Here is a 23,871-nt window from a genome sequence, read left to right as displayed (position 1 = left end):
AATTAACATTTACATCAACTACCTCTTGGGGTTATTGTAAGGAATCTGCCCTGTATACCTTAAAGCACAATGGAAGTGCTATTGTTGCATTAAGATTTGCAAAGGACTTTAAATATACTAATTTACTTAAGATAGCATAGTTAAAATTCTTATAGTTTATTATTAAAGTATATTGGGGAAAGGATTCTAAAAGGCATTAGGGGAATGAGCAGCCTACAGTGATCTCTACCAAGGAAAAATCACCCAGAAGGGCCAAGTTCTATATCAAACCAATGCATTAATGGTTCTGTGAAATATATGCAGAAATGAATCGTGCTTCTATCGCAAACACAATTGACCCACTGAGTTGCTCATTTCATTCTTGGCCACAAGACTACCAAATATTTGGGTGGAGTCAAACTAAGAGAGGGGAATGTAGTTTCATATGCCTACCCTTCCATTTTATAGATGAAAGCAAGGGGTTCTCAGTATTCTTTTACCAAACTTCCTAATTTCATTCAAAATACAGAGAGTATGGTACACTGGGAAAAAATGTTGAACTCAAGTCAACAAGATTTGAATTGGAATCTAATTTTGCTACTTACTACTTAGATTACCACAGACAAGTCAATAATCCTTTCTATGCCTCCAATTCCTCCTTTTCACAATCAAAGGATTGAACAAGATGATCTTAAAAGCTTTCTCTCTTTCTAGATCTAGGATCCTGTGACCTCAAGCAAAGATGTCATAAACTGACTGGCTAAAGAGATTTGGTAACTGCAATGTCCATATTTTGACCAGTTAACATGGTTAGGCACCACAATCCCAATCCTTCCAATAACCAAAATGGCACCCAAACCATATCACCAGGACTCACTGACCCTGTATCTGATGACTCCGTTTCCAGGATGATGCTGTTGGTCTTATTGTCAATCATGATATTGGTGATGTCACCCCCATAGAGGCTGGACCTTGGTGTGCTGACACAGCTAGAGATGATGGAGTTCATGGCTGAGGACTGGTTGGAGCCTGGGATGTTCATGGGAGATGGGGTCAGGGACCGTTGCTTGACTACTTGATTAATGTTCCTCACAGCCTCAAAAACACGCTTCTGATGGCTGGAGAGAAATAGGTAAAATATGAGTGAAAGAGGAAACAAACAAGTAAAAGAGAGAGGCCAGAATCTAGGCAAAATGGCATTTGGGGATATTAATTCACTTATGCCAAATCTTCACTTCAAGCAACTAGCTACTGCATGCCCTATAAATATTTCTGAATGCATGGCAAATACCCAAAAGCTCAAAAACATCTCATTTCATTTATAATCTTTCTGAATGAAATTATCTACCCTGTAGCACTTGTTGACACAGTAGATAGCATGTTGAACCTATTGGAAGACTAAAGTTCAAATCTGGCCACAGCAACTAACTGTGTGACCCTGGGCAAGTCACTTAACTCCCATCATTTGTAAAATGAGACTATGATAGTATCCACCTCTGAGGCTCAAATTGTTGTGAGGCTCAAATAGGATATCAGTAGAGCATTTGGTAGACTTGTAAAAGTGCTAAATAACTGCTAGCTATTATTCCTGCTAAGATGAAGGCCCTTAATGTTTAGTTTGTCCCCAAAGGAAATGCTATAAAATACAATAATGCCTTATGTTTCTAGAATGTAACTCCGTCAACACAAAATAACTGAAGAGACCTGCTCTAGGTCATCCTCCTCCTTTTAGGCTGAGCAGATCTTCAGGTCATTCAGATACTTTTAAATAAGCCATTCCCCAAAAGAAAGAAACCATGCCAAACAAGGACAGGTACTTCTAAGTGAAGAATTATTAATTTTTTAATTTGCTTTCAAGAGAGAAAAAAACAGCACTTGCATTAAAAATGACTTTAGCAAGCATATGAAAGAGAGCTGGCGCATTCATATGTCCCTGTTTACCAAAGCTTTTTAAAATGCTCTTCCTTTAAAATAATAATAGCTTTATTTTTGTTCAGAGGGTCTATTTTCGCTTGTCTTGTGGTAGAGCCATCAGAGTTCATATTGGTCTGATCAGCCGACACATTGTATATTGACCCCAACACAATGATCATTTTGGTCTTCTTCGAGTATAAAGTACTATAACCGTATATTTAGAACTTTCAAATCATCTCACATATGTTCCCTTCATTAGAGTCTTACAACATCATGACAGGTCACACATGCAAGTTCTACATTGTACCCTTTTTTTAGGCTAGGAAAGAGAAGCTCAGATATGTAAAGGGATTTGCCCAAAGTCACACAGTAAGCACTGTTTGGGAAATTTTAGTTTGATAGGGAGGGGAAGAGGGGTTTTTCACCTTTTTTCTGTGTCATGGATCCCTTTTCAGTGTAGTGAAAGTTAGAATTCTTCATTCTTGGAGGAATATTTTTAAATACTTAAAAGGATTGTAAAGAAAACAAAATATATTCAAATACAGTTATCAAAATAAAAAAGAAGCTCATGGAGGCCAGGGTAAGAACCCCTCCTCTATGAGAAGAAGTGCTTATGAATATCACATCAGCAATTATAAATCCAGTTTTAAAAGAGGCAAACTAAGCAACACAAAGGAAAAAAGCCAATTTTCATAGAGAAATACAAAAATGTAAAGAGAAAGCCAGTCTTGGTCACATCTCTTAAATAATTTTCTCTATTTATTTTCCCTTTTAAAATGTCAGATTAGAAAGCATTGTTTTCATCTATTATGAGCAATGCAAGGATCCAAGCCAATTCCAAAAGTCTCAGAACGAAAAAAAGCTATCCACCACCAGAGAAGGAACTGATGGAGTCTGAATGCAGTTTTGAAGCATTCCATTTTCCACATTATCTCCTTTTTTGAGTTTTTCTCCTTGTATAAGAGATCTGTGTCTTTCTGAACAACCTGACAGACATGGAAATACATGCTGCAAGTTAGCAAATGTATAACCTGTATCATATTAGCTGCCATCTTGGGAAAGGGAGTGTAGAAAGAAGGAGGAAGAGAACATGGATCACAAAATATCAAAAAATGATTATTAAAAACTGTATCACCATGTAAAAAAAAGTTTAAAAATTTTTAAAGAAAACATTACTTTCCATTTTTCAGACAGGCTGAATTCAATATCCCTACCAAAAGAAAAATGTTCCTTGCTGCCCTCAGTTTGGGAAGGGAAGCCCTACTCTGAAGTATTATTGGTCTCTTGAGTGGTTAAGTAATGCTCATTTCTAATCACTACTAGTTAACAATCAGTAAGTCAGTTGTCAATAAACATTAGAATGAAATCTGTTGGGCCATTACGTTATGTCAGGAGATTCAGGTTCTTCCATCTGTAGCTCCTTTCGCATCGATCCTTCTATCTCAGCAGCCAAGGAGTCCTGGGAAAAGCCAAAAGAAATCTAAGTAAGCATTTTTCATTCGAGACAATCTAGTTAGTGGCAACTTAATCATCCTTTTAATGGCCCTGGCAAGGAGTTGGGTAGCCAGGGTACCATGCATATGAGTACCATGAAGAGTACTATTTATGAGGAACTCAATAAAAGGAAAAAAATCTTTTGGTGGGGAGAGGAGTAGATAGAGAATGGGGTCAATGATTTCATCTGTGTAAGGAGTTCTCAGAGATGAAACTCCCTCTACCAAAATAGATCTGCAACTTAAGAGAGTTTTGGTGGAACACTGAGTAGTAAAGTGTCTTGTCAAGTGTCACAGTCAACAGTCACCAAAGGCAGGAACTGATCCAAAGTGATTCTGCCGCAGAAGCTAGCCCTCTATCCCCTAGGCTTACTCTGCCCATCTCTCAAGAAAACTTAAGGAACGAAAAAACCAAGTGACTTTTTTATGGTCCCAAAGCAGATGAAAAGTATCCGCAGGACTTTACAGCCACAGATCAGGAGGTATCCAGAAAACAAGAAGAAATTTGGTAGTAAATTGTTTTGAGCTTGGGTCTTCCTATCTCAACAAAGGCAGGACAAGCCCCAGTCACTCACAAGGCCAGGGACTAGTATGAAAGTTTTGACCGGCTCCATTTCTGATCTAGGATGGTTCCCTCCACTTTAGTCAGCTTGGTACTGACCATAAGTCAACCCATCCCCACCCAAGCTCCAAGCACCATACTAATGAATGGACATCTGATTGGCTTTACACCCAGTCCTAGGATGAAGACCCACCAGCCTCGCCTTCCCCAGGAGGGGTTACAAGTGTATATACCACCATCCCCAGAAATAGTGAGTCTTAAATGAAGATTAAAGAACTCTACCTCTTCTCTTACGTTATGTTTTAGTTAAACTTTCATGGGTTAACAATCCTAGCCAAGTGTCACAGAGATCACTGGAATAGGAATCACAAAGGGGTGGGGGGAGATGGAATGTCTGGAAAGATGTAAAGGCTGATAGAAATGATTTTTAACTTTAATTTTAAAAATCATCTCCTGGGGCAGCTAAGTAGCTTAGTGGATTGAGAATCAGGAGGTTCTAGGTTCAAATCTGGCCTCGGACACTTCCTAACTAGGTGATCCTGGGCAAGTCATTTAACCACTGTTGCCTAGCCCTCACTACTCTTCTGCCTTGGAACCAATACATAGTATTAATTCTAAAATAGAAATTAAGGGTTTAAAAAATCTTATCTGGCCATATTAGATTATAATGCTCTTAATTATTCTCTTATGTGATCATTTTTTAAATGAGATAATATATATAAGCTCTCCTTCAAAATCTCAAAAAAGCCAAGAGTTTCCTGGGTGAGGGCACTGTCACGACAGAGAACCACCCATCCATGACATCTGAGATAGTATTTGTCCATGAGTTTCTGTGACCAAAAAGAAAACTCACCACTTGGTGGCAGACCTTCCAGTGATAAGCTTCTTCCCCAAGTTAGCACTGCTGGATCTCAAACAAAGAAAACCATCACTGAGCCTCCATACAAAGGCTTTCTAGGTTGATAAACATCTACCAAAATTGGCACACTACTGGCACCTCTGGGAAGTCAGGGTCTCAGCATGTGAGCAGGACTTGATCCTCTTTTTATAAGAAAATTTTAAATCCAGGCTGGCAGTTCTTATGAGAAGTCTAAAACAGCCAGCCTGACTGCTCAGAAACAGGATGGCCAGAAGCTCTCTCTCTCTCCCAAAAGCTCTCTCTTCTCCTTCGCCAAAGGTTTCTAGCCAGAAAGCAGTAAAATAATTAGCCCACACTGTATTTCTACAACATTTGGCACTTGGTAAATTCTTCCTACTTCCAAAAGGGCACTTTGATTTTTTTTTTTTATTTTAAAGAGCATGTTGTGACTTATAAACAAAGGAATTAGCTGCTGAAAGGAGATGTTGGAAAAGACAGAAAATGTTGTCCATTAATCAAATCTGCTATCACTGTTCTCACAAGGATCATTTCCTCCATGATCAGACCAAAAAAGGTCTCTCATACATTCTCTCGTGCAGCTTAAGAAGTCCAAAAGTAAACTCAATAGATTTCACCTTCAAACCACTTTCTCCAAACTGGAAAACTAGGTATCCTTCCGGACTCACTCCCAGTACTCGATCCACTGAATATCCAGTATGTTACTAAGTCTTGTCATTTCTGTCTTTGCATTATCTATTCTATACATTCCTTTCTCTTCTCAGGCACTGCCGCCATCTTGTAGCCCCTTCCCACTCCCCTCCACTGGCTCTTTGTTGTTCCATGCACAAGACACTCCATTTCTTAAGTCTACACTTTCACTGAAGATGATCATTATGCCTAAAACTCTCTTCTTCCTCAATTAGCCTCAGATTTCCTTCAAATCTTGGCCGAAATCTCATCTTTGGTAAGACATTCCTGCTTAATGTTAAGGCTCTCCCTCTGTTGACTATTTCCAACTTATCCTGGATATATCTTGTTTGCCCATGAATGTAATTATTTGCATATTGACTCCTCCATGAGGCTGGGAGCTACTTGAAAGCAGATAATTCTTTTGCCTGTTTTTGTATCTCTAACATGTAGCACCAAGCCAGGCACACAATAGGCACTTAATATTTGCTGAGTTGCCAACTTATATGTGTCTTCTCCCCTCTATGCCCTTGTTAATGCTATCCTTCCACACCTAGAAGTCATAGAGTCCCTTGTCCAAAGTCAGTCAGTATATGTCTAATAGACAGGTCTTCTTAGAGGTTCTCTCCTTCCACTTCACCAAGATGCCTTCCTTCATGTTAATTTTGTTTTATAGGATAGTAAGCTCTTCAAAGCAGGGAGTATAGCTTGCTCTTTCTGTACACTCAATGGCACAATGGTAGGCAAAGGGCTGGTTTCAAAAAAGTAGCTCTTAATCTCTCAGTGCATCCCCTTCTATCTCCAATATTCAGTATTCAGGACTAAGGAGTGGTCTTTCCTATTTATAACTAATTAAGGCCAACAACTCCATCCTATGTATGCCGTTAACACTAATAAATTATTATAATAAATATAAATTATAATAATAAATAAAATATTTGTTACAAATAAATGAATAAAGTAAAATAAATTATAATAAATTATAGTTGTTAACACTAATAAATTATCAGTATCTTGAGGAAAAATACCTCTTTTAAGTTAAATAAAATAGTATGGGCCCACAAATTTCAAACCCTGAAATACATGAGATCAAAGTTCTGGGAAGAAATAACTTTGAGAGTGCCAAAGTGGGAAGGCCATTTAGTCTAAACTGGAATTCTCTGGACAATATCTCTGACAAGAAGCCATCCAACCATTTCTTGAAGCCCTCTAGTGAGGAGGAATTCGTTAGCTTCCCCGGAGACCCATTCCACTTTTGAATGATTCATCCTATTTTTATTCTCTGACATCAGGAATAAATCTTTGAAATTTTCACTTCATTCTGCCTTCTAGGGGGAAAACATTACATGTCTATTCTCGGTTCCACTTGACGGTTATTCCAATATGTTCAGAGAGCTGTCGTGGCTCCTCTTCTCCTGGAATGATGAGCTCAAGACCCTTCATCTCAATGGATAGAGTAAGGATTAGACCCGTGATTACACTAGAATAAGGCACTCTCAGGTGAGTACATTTCCTCCATCAATGCAGGTTGCCACCTGTTCTCTATTACATATAGCCTTAGAGAGTTGCCTACAGCAAGAGGGGTCAAGTAACATCCCCAAGGTCAGACAGCCAACATATCCCGGAGCTGGAAATTGAACACATATCTCCTTGGCTTCATGACCAATATCTATCCACTCTGTCATCCTCTCTTGGCTCATTGTATATAGGAATAGAAAATTTTATATAGGAATAGAAAATAGAAAAAAACACATTTCAGGCTATTCTGTTTTTCCCTCTGATCCCTGACCCTGGATGAAAATAGAGCCCTCATTACTAGAACTAATAAATATCCAAGAGTGGTAAAAATTTCCAGGGTACAACCCTTTTTTTAAATGTACCTGAAGCACTTTGTACCCTACTTATGCCAGGCTGCCTAACCAGTAAGTGCCAGATCTGCAAGGGTTTTTCCTTTCCCTTTTAATTAAATGATTTTGAGGGCAGAAGTGCTACAATAGAGTCTCTGGCTAGGAACCCTAAAGAAGTACAATCAGCCTTCCTAAGCCAATTAACGAGAAGCCCTCAGCTGTGCCCAGGTGTGACTCATACACAACAAACCTTTACCTCTTGCCTCTATTAACTTGCTGTCCTTTGGGTGGCAAAGTCCAGGGATAAGCCAAAAAAGGCTAAAGCTTAACTCATTCCTCCTGGGATCATGGATCTTGTATATTCCAGCATATATAAATTAAAATAGATATGTATGTATATACATAAATATTAATGGAATTTCCAAATCTCTTCCCATATTTATATATTGGAATATTGGGTTATATATTGGAAATATTCTCTCCTATGAGGATATTTAAACTCAGACAAAGGTCAGGAGGCTTCTATGCCATCTGGAGCCCAAATCAATGTAAACACTTTATATTCTCCAAAAGGATTCCTCTTGCCCTCCTTAGGAGAACTCTGATGTATGGTGGCATTTTTGGTTCTTTTTTAAAAATCTATTATATGTCAGAGCACAGCCCAAGCCAGATGCTGCTCACCATGGGAAAGAGACCTAGGGAGTGGTAACGTCGGGAAATGGTGTTTGGCATGGATTTATTGCGGAGATTTTTCAGCTCTTCCTGCGCCTCATGAAGCATTTCCATGCACTCTGCATACTTGTCCTCCAGCTCCCGCAACTGCAAGGAATCCAGAAAGGTTCACAGAAAATTAGTGCAACAAACATTCCAGAAATGATATGCCAAAACTACAACTACATTCCCCCCAATAAGGAGACCAGTATGATAAACACATCAGAGATAGAGACAGAAATAACTGGTCTGCTACAGGACTGGTCCCAATTACCCCAAAAGTCTCCTTTCTCTGAAAATCCTTTTTTTTCTTTAAATATTTATTTTCTTCTGGGACAACTGAGATTATAAAACTACCCACCAAAAAATTGCGAAGCCGGCCAAATAAGGTAGAAATGTCTTTAAAGGGTGTAGGATGACAATTTTCATGTTTTTAAACTTTTTTTTAATTTCATAATTTCAATTAAATTCATTTCAATTTAAGTCATACTACTGTCAATGAGGCCTGACTTAAATGGCTCCTATTGAGCAATAGGGAGAAGTATGATAGCTGGGCATAAAATCAAACAAAGTTTGTAAACTACTTTATGACCTAAAAATAAAGAACTGCCTGGGCAAGAAGTGGCTACTAAAATAAACAGAAAGACTAAGACAAAAAAAAAATTCCAAGCCCTAAATGATATAAAGCCATTGTTTCTACCTCCGCTGTAAGTTGTCTCTGGGCATCTTTAGCAGCCCCCAGATGTTGGACGAGTTCCTCATTTTCAACAGCACACTGAAACAGGGCAAAAAAAATGTATTATACAAGTTAATGTGCAGCTCCTATTAGACTATAAACTCTTTGAGGGCAAGAACCATCTTTTGCCTTTTTTTGTATACCCAGTACTTTGCTGTACAATGCCTCATATGTTGTAGGAGATTAATGTTTGTGGGTTGACCGACTCTCCATTTTCCTCTCAATCTTTTACAACTCTCTTTTCTAGGAAAAAAATTATCTCAACTATTAATGTGATCCCCCTCACGACACATGGATTTCAAAGCACATTCTTTCCTAATTCTTTGAAATAAAAATCCATACCCTGTACCCTAAGGACAGCACAAAGAACTGCTCCCAGGAAGTACCACGGTGCATCAATCAAAGGCACCGAGACAGCCATGAGAAATCCTTCATTATTTTTGTGGCTCCAGATTCAGTTTCAATCAGCTAATAAGCATTATGTACCTACTTTGTACCTGGCACCATGGGATAAAAAGGCAAAAAAGAAGAGTCCCAGTTAGAGCAAAATGTAAAAACGGTTGTCTTCTTTTGTGAAATAACCTTTGGTGACCCTAGAAAGGCCAACTACTGGTCTGGATAGAGCATGAGTAGAAAGACCCAATATACCATTCCATGAGCTTATTTGTTCCCATTGGACCAACATCTTTTGTAAGATCTTGTATTTATATTAAATAGTCCAGGTTAAAAATAGAAAAAGAATACACAAAGCAAAGAATAGTATCTTTTTCCTTGGACAGTTGATACATGCTGCATTCATTCCAATTAAATATTATTAGATCTTCCTTGAAGCCCCTTTTGGAGAGTTCTTGGGCTCATACAACTAGAGGAAGAAGGGTCCTTAGAGGTCTGGTCTAATATGAGAAAAAAAGGAAGCTCAGAGTGGTTTCAATTCACCCACGAACCTATGCAAATGTCAGAGAGTAGGACAAAACAGAAAGGTGAGGATCAGCTGTGACCTATCCTCCCAGAGGGAACCAGCCCATTAATGTGACCACAGAACCACCTGAGTACAGAGATAAACTCTGTAGTGGAAGAGAAGTGCCAGATATTCCCATTACGAGAAACTTCTGAGGGCTTCTAACACAATTTGGACCTTTACGGAGTATCCCAACCAAGGGGTAATCCAAGTTCTACTCTGTCCTGAAACATCTCGTTGCACTTTGGACAGCTCCAACTGTTAAAAAACCTTTCCTAACAAGAAATCCAAATCTGTCTCTGAAGCTTCTATTCTTCTAACTAATACTCCTTTCACAAATGATGATCTATTCTCTTCTATTCTGAGACAGAATATACATTCGTATTTCTAGAGTTGGTCAACCTGATAGTTCAAGATGCCAGGACAAGGGAGGCAAAGTGTGGACTGGGGGCAAAGGGCCCTGGACATGTATGTAAACAAAATAAAGCCAATTATAAGGTCCATTCTGGCTCGAGAAAAGCACCTCCTTCTTTTCCTTGAAGAGGTAGGAGACTGGAGTACAGAACAATGTGCACAGTGCAAGATGTGGTCACTATGTTGACTGCTTTTGCTTAGTTGTCTTCTTTATTTCTTTATTATATGGGAAGGGTCACCAGGTGGTCATGGAGATATCTGGAAATGAATTTGATGTAAAAACAAAAGTCATCCCTATTTTTTCTTTCTTTAAAAGAATATGGGTACCAGATTGAATTGCTTGCCATCTCTGGGAAGGAGGAGGGAAGGAGAGAGGAAAACAATGTGGATCATGTAAATTCAGAAAACTTATGTGAAAATATGTTATTACATGTAATTGTCAAAAATAAATAAATAAATGAGCAAATGAATGAATGAATAAATAAGTAAATAAATAAATGAATGAATGAATAAATGGATGAATGAATGAATGAATTGGTACATAAATAAATGAATGAATGAATGAATGAATTGGTACATAAATAAATGAATGAATGAATGAATAAATGGATGAATGAATGAATGAATGAATGAATGAATGAATGAATGAATGGTCCTGGGTAAGAGCAGCTAAGTAGCACAGTGGATAGAGATCCAGATGAGTCTTTCTGAGTATAAATCTTATCTCAGACACTTTCTAGTTATATGACTCTGGGCAAATCTTCATCTGTAAAATAAAGGTACTGGACTAAAAGACTTTTAAGTCGCCTTCCAATTCTACTGATTTCTATGGCGTTGTGCTTTATACAAAAGTGCCCCAAAACTCTTTGTGCCATTTCAAGCTTTAATCATTTTTTCTATAAATGAATGAAGCATAATGGGAAGACCACTGGCTCTGGAGTTGGATGAAGTGAGTTCAAATCCCATCTCTGAGGCTTACTATAAATGAGTTAGATTAAATGGCCTCTCTTCCAGCTCTAGAACTGAGATCCCAAGAAAACGTCAAAAATATACAAATCTACAAGATAATGATTGCCCTGTGCCCCGGGACTGTCATTCTATGTGAAACAAATGAAACTCTGAAGTCTTACAGCCTTGGCTTTCTTCTGCAGGTCGACTATTTGAGAAAGAAGATGGGTGATTTCTTCTTGTTGCCGGGAAGCGTCCTCTGTTTTCTTGGCCAACTCTTCTGAGATACTGGCGATCTGGACATTGGCATCTCCTGAAATCATACAAGGGAAACAATAAGGCAAGGTCAGAGGAGCAGTACTTGTCAATCCCTAAGGGGGAGCTGGCTACCTGGAGGGTTCTTAAACAACTATATAGTACAGAAATTCCTCAGTAAGAGTCAAGAAAATATTTTTATCTTAATTGTTCCTTTCTTTGTGCTTTTCAGAAGTGATCATGTTTACATTATATGGCTAGAAGTTAGATAAGGAACATATTGATCACATCTGTTATTTTACAGATTGGAAAGCTGACCCATGTCAGAAAGAGAAATTAATTGACTTGTTTATGTTCCACAGGACAAGAACCCAGATGCTGGTTCACTGCTGTTATACATCAAACTATGAGTAGAAATGAAAATCACGGACTTGTAACAAAAAGGATATTTAGCCAGGAGTAAAATAACAGCTAGAATTTACACTGTGCTTTCAGGTTTACAAAGTACTTGACATATATTATCTTATTTGATCATCACAACCCTGGGAGGTAGGAGCTATTATTATCATCATCCCCATTTAACAGATGAAAAAAGTGAGGCAGATAGTAATTAAGGGATTTTCCCAGGCTCACATAGCTAGTAAGTGCCAGAGATAGGATTCTAACTAAGGTCTTTCAAATCTGATGCTGTGTCATAAAGAATACGTGAAAGACAGTATGGTGGATGTTGTCCAATTCAATGTGGATTTTCATTCAAGTCCAACTTTTTGTGACCCCGTTTGGAATTTTCTTGGCAAAAATACTAGAATGGATAACCATTTCCTTCTCCAGCTCATTTTACAGATGAGGAAACCAAGACAAACAAGAGTTAAGTCACTTGCACAGGGTCATACAACTATTAAGTGTCTGAGGTCAGATTTGAACTCAGAAAGACTCATCTTCCCAATTCCAGGTCAGGCATTTTTATCTGCTATGCCATCTAGCAAGCCAAAGTTACCCAACACTAAAAAATTTTGATGTCAGGAGGTGGAGCCAAGCTGATAGAGCAGCAGGAGGAGGTATACCCCCAAAAATCTCCTCCAAACAGATGTAGGAAAAAAAAATAGATTGAATCCAAATGAAGAACCAAAGGGGAAAAAACCACAGTGAATCATTTTAGCAGACCAAGTAAAGATGGGGAGATAGAAAGGTCGATGGCCAGTGGTGTCAGGGTATGGCCAGTCATGTGTCACAAAGAAGACTCCTACACAAAAAAGAGGCTGTAGATAGTAGAATCTATCCACTGTGTCACCTAGTTGCCCCAGCGTAGCAGTGCAGAATAGGAACTAGCCTATGGCTTAAGGATCCTCTACTCCACTTCCAATTTTGCCACTGACTAGCTGTCTGAGCTTGCCCCACTGACCGAAATGAACCTACCATGAGTTTTGCAAAATCACAGAGCTAAGTTGCTGGACTCAACTTAGCCTGACCCCAAGATCATCACTCTGCCCACTATAGCATTTGGCCAATTCATTTCATCATTCTTCACAGTTCACCTTTCACCATCAAAATCTCTAACACACACTTACACAGAATTTCAAGATTACCAGCCATTTGGCCTCGGGAGAATCAATTAACCTCTATTTGCCTCAATTTTGCCAACTGTAAAATGGGGAGCATAATAATACTTACCTCTCAGGTTGTTATGTGGATCAAATGAGATACTTGTAAAGCACTTAGCACAATGTTGGCAATAGTAGGCACTATATACATACTAGCTATTATTGTTATCATTATCATTATCAATATTACATCTAAGGGGTGTCAAGAAACTTCCCAGGGATTTTTAAAAACCATATAAAAAGGCATTGTGTCTAATCATTATCTCTGACCAGGGGCTTTCATATATATTCATTTTAGTATCTTGCTGATCTCCAAGAAACACTCTGTTCACTTTCTTATCTAATCATGGAAACTTATGAAAATAAAAGTTAATGTGATATTTGTTTTTCAAGGGCAAGAGGTTTGACATTTTCCCAAGTAAAACACTTGAAAGTACAGCTTTCTCCATCTTTTAGGCAGATCCCTTTGCTGCTTATTCTCCCCTTATTCTATTTGATCACTCAAAGGTTCTAGAAGAAAGACAATGGTGAAATTAATCAAACACACACATAATTAATTAATGATGAAATTAATAGTGAAATTAAAGGGAAAAATAAAGGGTAATAAAATTGATCACCTCAAATGTTCTCATTCATTTACTTCTCACAAATCCTTAATAAGTGACTATCAGAAACAAGAAAATTAACAGGCTCCCTTCACTATTATTAATTTTTTTAAGTCCTTACCTTCCTTCCTAGAATTAATACTAAGTATGGGCTCCAAGAAAGAAGAGGAATAATGCTCAGGGTCATACAGCTAGGCAGTATCTGAGGCCAGATTTGAACTCAGGACCTCCTGTCTCTACTTCTGGCACTCAATCCACTGAGCCACCTAGCTTCCCCTTCCTTATTAGGACTATTAATTATTACAATTATATTACATATAATATTATACATATGAAATATAATTACTTATTTTTAAGACTATTCCCTGAGGGAATAGGCAAAAAACAATGTGTTTCAGGAACAGAAGCAGAGAACAATAAAGATATAATGGAAAAATGTCCGTTCCCGTGTACAGTACCTGTCACTGAATAGGGTGGTGGCAGATGCCAAGGAGTAGTGAATAAAGCAGAGAAAAATACATACTCAGCTCTTTGACACAGTCATTAACAAGCTGTTGTTCCTTTTCCTCGTATGTGATGGTTTCAGTCTTCAGTTGGCAAGCCTGTACAAAATGGAATCACAAATTCCATGGTTAGGACTCAGCTCCTGGGGACGGAAACCTCTGCTCACTGCCGGGTAATTTGTCAGACACAGATGTACAAAACTACCAATTTGAGGGCTCTTTGGGCAAACCTCCAGCAATCATTTCTAGAAGCTCCTCTGTAACTAACACTTCCTTACTATGGATTCCTCTACATGAAAGAGCAGGTAAAAAAGCCCCCCTCCTTCCCCATCCCAACGGGTGAATGCATCACAAAAGGCACTTTTACGGAATACAGAACAGATGATGAAATTAATTGTACCCCCAAGGGTCAACACAATGATGGAAAAGGTACGAGCTGAAAGGGAAGCTACAAGGGAACCTCAAAGTCATCTGGTCCAACCCACCTCGTTTAGGGATGAGGGGACTCTCCTGGGGCCAGGAGGGTAAGGAGTAACTTGCTCAAGGTCACATACCTCCCAAGTGATGGAGGTGCAATTTGAACCTAGGTCTCCCAGCCCCAAATTCAGTGTTCTTTACAGTGTTCCAAGGGTAGGGGGACAGATAGCTCTAGTTATATGGTCTCATCTCACACATCTACATTATTGAAATCAGTCATAATTCAGATCTGTAAAAATCCTTAGGTGGGAGAATTATGTCTCAAAACACTTCTCCTCAAGGGCAAAGACTATTTCCTTTTTGGCTTTGCATCTCTGGCGCCTGATGGTGCCTAGAGCATGGTGAGTGTTTAATAAATGCTCACTGACTGCCAAATGAGATGGAAATCTCTCGGTGACATGAAAGTTGCACCTGGTTCTAGCCATTTATTCTTAAACTTTAGGAGGGGAAGGCAAGGAAAAGCCACCCCTGAACACGTCCTGATGGCTTTGGCCATAATCTTTTTCATCATATTTTGTTTTGTTACTGCTCTGTATTTGCCTTATATAGTATATATTAAAATAATCTAATAATGTTTTATATATTATGTTTAACTATATTATATAATATCATATCATCACAGCACTCTGTACTTGTTATATTCTGATATGTATATATTAAAACAATCCAATAATGTGTTTTATATATATAGATATATATAGATATATATTATACCATGTCATATCATTACCACAGCACTTTATACTTATATGTATTAAAATAGTATTATAACACAAATTATACGTTACATTATATTACATATTATCATAGCACTTTATATTTATATGCTATTATATTATATCTTATTATATTATGGTGTCTGTATTCATTTATTATATTACTCATTCCTTTCCAGCATATATTACTAACTCATCTCTACAGGACTTTGTCTACCACTTGTCTATCCTCCCTTCCTTCCCCCCATCGTCTCTACTTTTCATGTTCCTTTTGTGGTTCTCCCTCATTAGTACATGAGCTCTTTGAGGGCAGTGATGATCTATATTTCTGCTTATATTTGTATTCCCAGCATTTAATCTCTGGGTAATCATTCAATTTATGCTTGTGATTTGACTTACATGTTATCATCATTTGTGCTTGTGTCCATTAGATTCTAAACTCCTTGAAGGCAGACACCAGAGGGCAGATATTTTTAAAAGAAAGATTCATTTTGATATGAAGCATCTAAGAGGTAATAAATGAATGTTTGTAGAACTGGCCTTTACCTCCACTAAGAAATGAATATGTTTTCCACAAGTGTAATGAATCAAGTTCACGATTCATGCCAGAATTTAATATCATTACTCTCTTCTGGAATTGTATATTGCTTTTTCATTGAGATTTCAAAGGACAATTTCTTTGATGTAGCCACAATTTTACATGTCTATATATGTATGTAGGTATGTATTTATTAATTTCACATTTATGTTGTATGTAATTTTATGTGTGTGGATCAATTTATGAATGAAGATCAATTTCCTTCTTTGTACGTATATTCAAAACTTTTGGCTCAGTACCTGGCACATAGTAGGTACTTAATAAATACTTCTTGATTGGCTAATTGCCCAGAGATGTAAACCACACCCCTCTCCCCCCATACTTTCACATGGGATCTATCTTCATGAGTTTCTGTGGCTAAAAAAAAAAAACAAAACTCATCATTTGGTAGCAACCTTGGAGTGATGAGCCTCTCTGAACTTACCTGGGTGACCCTGGCAAAGTGTCTCAACCTCTCAATCTCAGATTCCTCATCTATAAAATAGAGATAACAATACCTTCTTTTGCTACCTTGTTTCATGTATCAAGAGATAATGAGCGGAAAATGCTTTTACACTGTAAAACATCAATTAAATACAATCCAATCAGCATTTACTAAACAGCTACTCTGTGTGAGGCACACACATGAGAAGTAGCTTGCCATAGTAGATAGAAGAGCCAGCCTTGTACTCAAGACAACTAAGGACTAAGTCCCTCCTCTAATACATACTGACTGGACGTCCCTGAGAAAATCACTCAACCTCTCAGAATCCCAAGTATAAACTGCAAAATAATTGCCAGTGAGGAAATAGTTTCCTCACTGGGATCTCCCATTTAAAAAAATAATGTGCAAAGCACCAAAGTAGGCACTGGGTTATATAAAGACAAAACTAAAAAAGAAAAAAAAATAACAATCCCATAATTCCTGCTATCAAAGAAACTACTTGCTTTCAGGTGGAGGGTGTATCATATACACAAGTGACTTTGAGGAAGGAGATAGCAATAATAACTCAGGGGATCAGGAAGGACTTCTTGTAAGAGGTGTAAGGGATTATTAGCAAGGCTGCTCCTGTGCTCAGCCACAACTCAAAGTTTTTCTGGTTTCACAGGATTTGCCAGAATTTGTGGTCTACCCACACAGCTTTCAAGAACCTGGGGTACCTCCACACTACAATCTGTGATCAACAGAACAGAAAAATAACAGATGACTTCATTAGTGAAGTATTTAAGGTGACAAATTACTCTTAGTCATGTTTAAGTGATGATCTGAGATCTGGTTTAGTGGCTACACAGGAGACCACTGCTGGTATTAGCATGGTATTTGTTCTCTCAAATAAAGGAAAGTAGAGTTCCCACCCTTGTGGAAAAAGATAAGGGGAAGGCTTCACCTCTGATCGAAGTACAACATTCTCTTCTTCAAGGTCTTTCAGTTTCTTTTGAAGAGAATCCAGATGAAAATAATTCTGTACTGAGGATGAAGACTCATTCCTTTTCAACCTGGGTTTAAAAAAAAGAAATAATGGAATATTACTGCACTGTAAAAATCAATGGATATGACTACAAAAAAGCATGGAAGATTCGCACAAACAGAGGGGGAAGTGAAGGAAGCAAAATCAGGAAAATGATATGCATTAGGACTATGACCAGTATCCCAAAGAGATCATAAAAAAGGAGAAAGGCCCTACTTATTCAAAAATATTTATAGCAGCCTTTTTTGTGGTGGCAAAGAACTGGAAATTGAGGGGGCCTCCAACAATTGGGGAATGACTAAACAAATTGTGATATATGATGGTGATGGAATACTATTATGCTATAAGAAATAATTAGCCAGATGATTCCAGAAAAAGTTATAAAGACCTACATGAACTGATGCATAGTGAAGTGAGCAGAATCAGGAGAACATTGTACACAGTGACTGCAATATTGTGGAATGATCAACTATGAAAGACTTTGCTACTCTCAGCAATACCATGATCCAGGACAATTCTGAAGGACTTAGGGCAAAGAATGCTATGCACCTCCAGAGAAAGAACTGTTGGAATTGGAATGCAGATCAAAGCATGCTATTTTTCACTTTAGTTTATTTGTGTTTTTATTTGGGGGGTCTTGGTTTTATATGAATATTCTCTTAAAACAATGACCAATATGGAAGAGAGTTTTGTATAATACATGTATAACCAGATCAAATTGCTTACCATCTCCAGTAAGGGGGAAGAAAGGGAAGGAGGGAGACAATTTGGATCTTATAATTTTAGAAAATGTATGTTGAAATTTTTTTTTTGGAAAATGTTATGTACATATAAAACTATGACCAGAAACAGTGAAACTTCATTACAGACCAAGACTAAACTAAGACTAAACTCAATAAGTAACAGAAGAAGGCATTTGCCCTAACTTCTTTAGCCAAGAGATTAAAGGTATGTAACATTTAATAAAATGTCAGAGTTTTTCTGGAGATACTAATTTTTCTGAACTGTTTTCTTCTCTTTCTTATGCTTTGTTATGGGAGATAGTTCTGTGGGTCGGGGATTGGGGAGGTAATAATACAAAAAACAGCATTAAAATGTATTTGCAAATGAAATGAGAAGTTGTTGGTCAGAAGTTGTGAATTTGCTCTTCCCATCAACATTTCTTCCCACTATCTCAGCAAAACAGCAAAGAAGGACTCTACTAAAGGAAGGAAATAAGCATTTTTTGTGCTTTTACAAATATTATCTCAAGAACTCTTCAGGTATAAAAACGACCATTCACAAGTCAGGGATATTTCCTTAACTTTTCACAATTCAACACTACCTTTCCAGAAAGGTTTGTAAACACTTAAGATTCAATATTTCCTTCCCTTCCAGAGCTGTAATTCAGCTAAGTTTCACTAATATAACTAATGCACTGAGGTTCCCATAACCTGAAGCAAGTAGTTCATCAATTACCTAGAGTAATCAATGACTTGGCTGCCAAGAGATCAGGTGGACAGATGAAAATCGCAACTGTGGTCCTATAGTGCAATCATGCCCATTCTCTGTTCCCTCTCAACATGATTATTTCTAGAATCAAATTATTCAGTCCTGAGTGCCACTCACTCATGGGCTAGGCTTGCTTATTTTATTTTCAAGGACTATTCTACACTGGAGAGGAACTATGGAATAGTACATTGAATAAAGAGCTGGTTTGGACACCAATAAGATCTGCCTCTGACATATTAGCTGTGTGTGTCCACGAATAAATCCATGAACCTCTCAAGACACCCTCTAAAGTCTCTAAGTTGAGAAACAGAGCCTATTTGCAGTGGTGGACAGTTTCTTCAGAGTTTCCTATATTAATGACATTAACAAAATGTGGGGGGTTGGAGATATTGACTACTTTTACTGAACTGTTTTTCCCTCTTTTATTCTTAGTAAGGGAGATGTTCTGTGAATGAGGAATTGGGAAGTTAATGTTACAAAAGATAGCATTGAAAATATATTTGCAGATGAAATTATGATAAGTTGTTAGGGAGGGATTGTTCATTTGCTGTTCACTGACCTTTCTTCCCACTATCTTAGCAAACAGCAAATAAGAATTCTAGCAAGGGAAAGGGGACAGGAATAAGGAACTCCTTAAAGTTCCCTATATTAAATAAAATCAAACCAAATCCGTACTTGGAACTTCTACTTTAAAAATACTCTATATGCTAGAAAAAAAGAAGCAAATATCTATCGTATGGCCTTAATTCCACATTCCCCACTCCAGTTATTAAATCAGCCCATTTACGAGATCGTAGACAAAGATTTCAGAGTCCATCTATTCCAGCCCCTTCATCTTACAAATGAGGAAACTGAGGACTAGACAGGTTAGGGGCTTGATGGATACAGGATCTAATCCCAGATCCTATGCCTAGATGTTTAGAGCAAGTGACCACCGTCAATATTTCAGCCTGAAGTAACCCTTTCACTAAAGTATTTTACTTCACCTCCTGCTTCCCTAAAAGTGTTGAAGGAAAACTGTCAGTTTTGTACTCCTGGGCCAGGATGTTCACTTACGGGGTTGAGCAGACAGATTCAGGCTCACTTTCTTCAGCAGCACTGGTATAGAACTGAAGCAGTTCATCCTTCATAGACAATTCATGTCGCAATTGAGACACCTGAATAAAGAGGAATCACAGGTTTCGTTCAGTTTGCAGGAGAGGTGCTTCAAGAGCCAAACCCCATAAATACTCCAATTTCCCAAACTCTCCCAAACCTCCCTCTTTAGTCATTTACCTCTTGTCAAAACCAACAATCTGATCAAAATATCTCTGATACACTATCTTATATGTGGTATTTTCTACACTAAGCATGAGGAGATGCAGAAAAAAGCAAGGAACAGTCTCTGCCCTCAAGAAGCTTACAATCCAATGGGGGAAGCTAACAAATAATTAAGTGTCTTCAAGATTCACACAAAATAGAAGTAAGGTAGCCTATGAGGGAAAGGGACCAGAAAGGACCTCCTGTAGAAGGAGTATAGACAATACCTCAACATCTCTGTTTTTAAGAACTAATTTCATGGGCAGCTAGGTGGTGTAGTAGATAGAGTGCCAGGTCTGGAGTCAAGAAGACTCCTCTTTGAGAGTTCAAATTTGGCCTCAGACTAACTGTGTGATCCTGGGCAAGTAACTTAACCTCATTTGCCTCAGTTTTTTTCATCTGTAAAATAAGCTGGAGAAGGAAATGGCAACCCACTCCAATATCTTTGTCAAGAAGACCCCAAATGGGGTCGTGAAGAATGGGAGAGTAGAAAAATGATAAAACAGAAAAGAGAAAAACTCCTAATTTCAGGAAAAGTTGATCTCATCAAGAAAAACCAAACTGCCTTTTACTTGAGTTTATTTTTACTTACGTTAATAAGATTAGGATGGGGCTTGAAAGGGTAAAGGAGATTGTGAAATACAGTTAGGTCTCAATTAGTGTAAATAACTAATCCCTGAAGTGGCTATATGTGTTCAAAGTCACACTAGTTGAAATTATAATTATGTAAAATACGGTCACCGATTCCAGCCCAATGGAAATATGGAGAGCAAATTCAAATAATGTGGTCACAAGAGGATAGGGGCAGGGTTGTTCCATTATTCCTACTAACTGGAGCATTGGTTGTTTCTTGGACTTTCTAATTAAGAGACTCAGCTAACAATCTCTGGAAATCTAAAAGCAATTGGGTTTTAGAAACACACAGATGGGCAAAGTAGGCAACTGTGCTCATCCCCCTTCATGCTAGTGCCTCCACTCTATTATCTCCAATTTATTCTGTCTGTACCTATTTCGTACAGAGTTTGCATGCTGCCTTGCATGCCCATTAGAATGTGAGCTCCTAGAAGGCAAAGACTATCCTTTTGCCTTTCTTTGTATCATCAGTGCTTATATCCAGCCTAGCATGGAGGAAATACTTTCCTGAATACTTGTGACTGACAACAGGTTATATTGACAGATAACTGATAAAACCATTTTGATCCGGGTAAAATCAACTCCCCACTCAGAACAGGTTTCCAACACCCTCCACTCTGATGGAGTAACTCCAAATCCACCTACAGTCAGCCTCCCACTGTCCACCACACAACTAACCCACAGAGAAGTCACAGTGATACCAGCACTGCTTAACTAGACTATGGCCAGAACAATCAATGATAGCTGGACAACTATTTTATGCAAGAGGGAGGCAAGTAAATGGCATAGATCAGACTAAATAGCACAGGATTCTAGATTTAGAACTAGAACCAACCTCCATATTTGATAGATGAGGTCAACGAAGCCCAAAGAGGTTAGTTGAGCAACTTGCCCAACTAGTTTCAATTCAAGGGTATTAATAAAGATAATTTTAACTCTTCCAGTAAAGTTTACAATGGACAGTTTCACTTAGAGAAAAATCAGCCATAACAGAAAATCTGATGGGGATAAGGACAAGAAAAAGTAGGATAAAAGTAGAAGATACCAAACTTATCCTACCATGAGAGGGATAATTAGGATGAATTTCTCCTGGTTCTTTGTCTCAATTTCTCCTATGGCTTTGCATCAGTTATTCATGAATATGACTTAACCCCTTAACATTATGCCTATGATATTTATCACTCTATATCTATCTATCTATATGTGTGTACCTATATATTATATGTGTGTGTATTTTATATTTATATATGCATGCACATACAGTTATCCCTTCAACATTGTGGGGGTTAAGAATATGGTACCCCCTACATTATGGAAAATCTGTGTGAAACTTTTTGGCCCCCATAAAAGTCTGAATTTTTTCTTTTTCTTTTGTGGGGTATTTACAGTACTCTATTGTAAATGTTGGGTAAAGTCTGCATTTCTGAATTTCTAAACTTTTTTCTGTGTTGTCTACTGGCCTTCACATGTTGTCTGGGACTTCTGCAAAACTCTCCCAAAATTCCCATTTGATTTCTTATGCTGACCTGAGATATATTGAAGATGCGATGGGAAAAGTCACCTATGGAAGGGCTAACTTTATTATTTACACATTAAATGAATCTAGACATTGACATGCCACCTTCTCCATTATAACGTGAGCTCCTTGAGGCAAAGGCTGTTTTTACTTTTCTTTGCATCCCCAGCACTTAGCATAATGCCTAGCACATAATATGTGCTTATTAATAAATACTTCCTGACCACCTTGATTAATATTATTAGAAATGGTTCACATCAATATAGCAGTTTAAGATTCATTGAGCATTTTGGTCACAAAAAACTTCCTGAGGGAGGTGGCATACCTAGCATAGCTGAGGAATAAGTCCAGGACTTCATTTCGTGCAAGGCACTAATAGTTTTGTTTCATTCTTATTAATTATCCGTTAAATTATCTCTTTCAGACTTTTAAATATACCACTGACCAATCAATCTAGAAGCATTTATGAAATGTCTTCTCTGTCCTAGAGATTTGCCTCAGTGCTAAAGAGAAACATTCAGAGCTGAGAAAGTCTTTGTCCTCAAGGAGATTACGTTTTATGATAGTATCTTATTTGAAAATTTTTATTTAACTAACTTAGAATATTTTCCCATGGTTACATGATTCATGTTCTTTCCCTCCCCTCTTCCCACCCCATCTCGTAGCCAACAAGCAATTCTACTGGGTTTTACATGTGTCTTTGATCAAGATCTATTTCCATATTATTAATATTTGCATTAGCGTGGTCACTTAGAGTCTACATATGATAGTATCTTGATGTTGGACTTCCCCTAGGTGGATATAACTGCAAAGGCAAGGAATCCTCTGTCCTCGGGAAGCTTACATTCCATTAGAACATCCTATCTGGTCACGTATCTGGGGCTTCCCATTCTGAATAGCCTCACCTCTTCCCTGATATGATCTACTTGTTCTTCAAGCAGTTCATTCCTCTCCGTCAGAGTTTTATTCTTCTTCAACAACGACTGGCCAATGCGAGCAGCTAATTCTAAATCCCGCTCTTTCTGTCAGAGACAAAAAGGAAAGAGAACATGATGAAACATCCATCTCCTCATTTAGTCATCGGCACTGAATCCTCCCAAAGTTCTTCCTCCTCTCCCCCCATCATATGCCAGAAGAATGGATTTTTGTGAAAGCACAGGGGGGAAAAATCCTATGTTAAAATAGCAACTGATTATTCATTGTTCCTTTCTATTATTTAATACCCCCAAATAGATCCCTACAAATACAGAAAAGCTGTCATCTGTCTACCTGGGGCATAAAAATGGAAGAGAGGTCTTGAGATCAACTGGAAAATCTATTTCTGTTCCTAAGGATAAGGTGTCTACAAATGACTTTTATGGGAGCGACTGCTTCCACAAAGTATGGATTTTTTTTAAACAAATCTAGAACATTTCAGTAACAGAGTTAAGTTCTCCTATAAGGGCATAGACTAAGGAAATAAGAAGCATGTTATACTAAGGTTTTTGTCTTTATAATTCTTTTTTATAGACATTTTTTAAATGTCTACAGGGAACCTTAGAATCTTGTTTTCAAGTTTTGGGAAATGTTTAAAACCTCAATTTCCCATAAATGGCTATAGTATCAGTTCAAACAAAGAAAA

At 37.9% G+C, this 23,871-nt stretch overlaps 1 protein-coding gene across 4 annotated transcripts in view; it reads right to left on the bottom strand.

Moving 5' to 3' along the window:
* The window catches only part of TRAK1 (trafficking kinesin protein 1), a 131,963-nt gene that overhangs the window by 29,280 nt on the left and 78,812 nt on the right, over positions 1 to 23,871 (bottom strand). For all 4 annotated transcript variants that reach the window (XM_044677928.1, XM_044677931.1, XM_044677929.1 and 1 more), the window contains 9 exons: positions 23,156 to 23,272; positions 19,859 to 19,959; positions 17,231 to 17,339; positions 14,093 to 14,171; positions 11,291 to 11,421; positions 8,753 to 8,827; positions 8,023 to 8,160; positions 3,276 to 3,352; positions 861 to 1,097 (listed from right to left, as the gene is read on the bottom strand). In XM_044677928.1, coding sequence (XP_044533863.1) covers positions 861 to 1,097; positions 3,276 to 3,352; positions 8,023 to 8,160; positions 8,753 to 8,827; positions 11,291 to 11,421; positions 14,093 to 14,171; positions 17,231 to 17,339; positions 19,859 to 19,959; positions 23,156 to 23,272 — 1,064 coding nt within the window. The remainder of the gene's footprint in view (positions 1 to 860; positions 1,098 to 3,275; positions 3,353 to 8,022; positions 8,161 to 8,752; positions 8,828 to 11,290; positions 11,422 to 14,092; positions 14,172 to 17,230; positions 17,340 to 19,858; positions 19,960 to 23,155; positions 23,273 to 23,871) is intronic.

Source organism: Gracilinanus agilis, chromosome 5, assembly GCF_016433145.1.
Source record: "Gracilinanus agilis isolate LMUSP501 chromosome 5, AgileGrace, whole genome shotgun sequence".
Lineage (NCBI taxonomy): Eukaryota > Metazoa > Chordata > Mammalia > Didelphimorphia > Didelphidae > Gracilinanus > Gracilinanus agilis.
The sequence above is the reverse complement of the archived record's forward strand: the minus strand, read 5'-3'. Positions and strand labels throughout refer to the sequence as shown.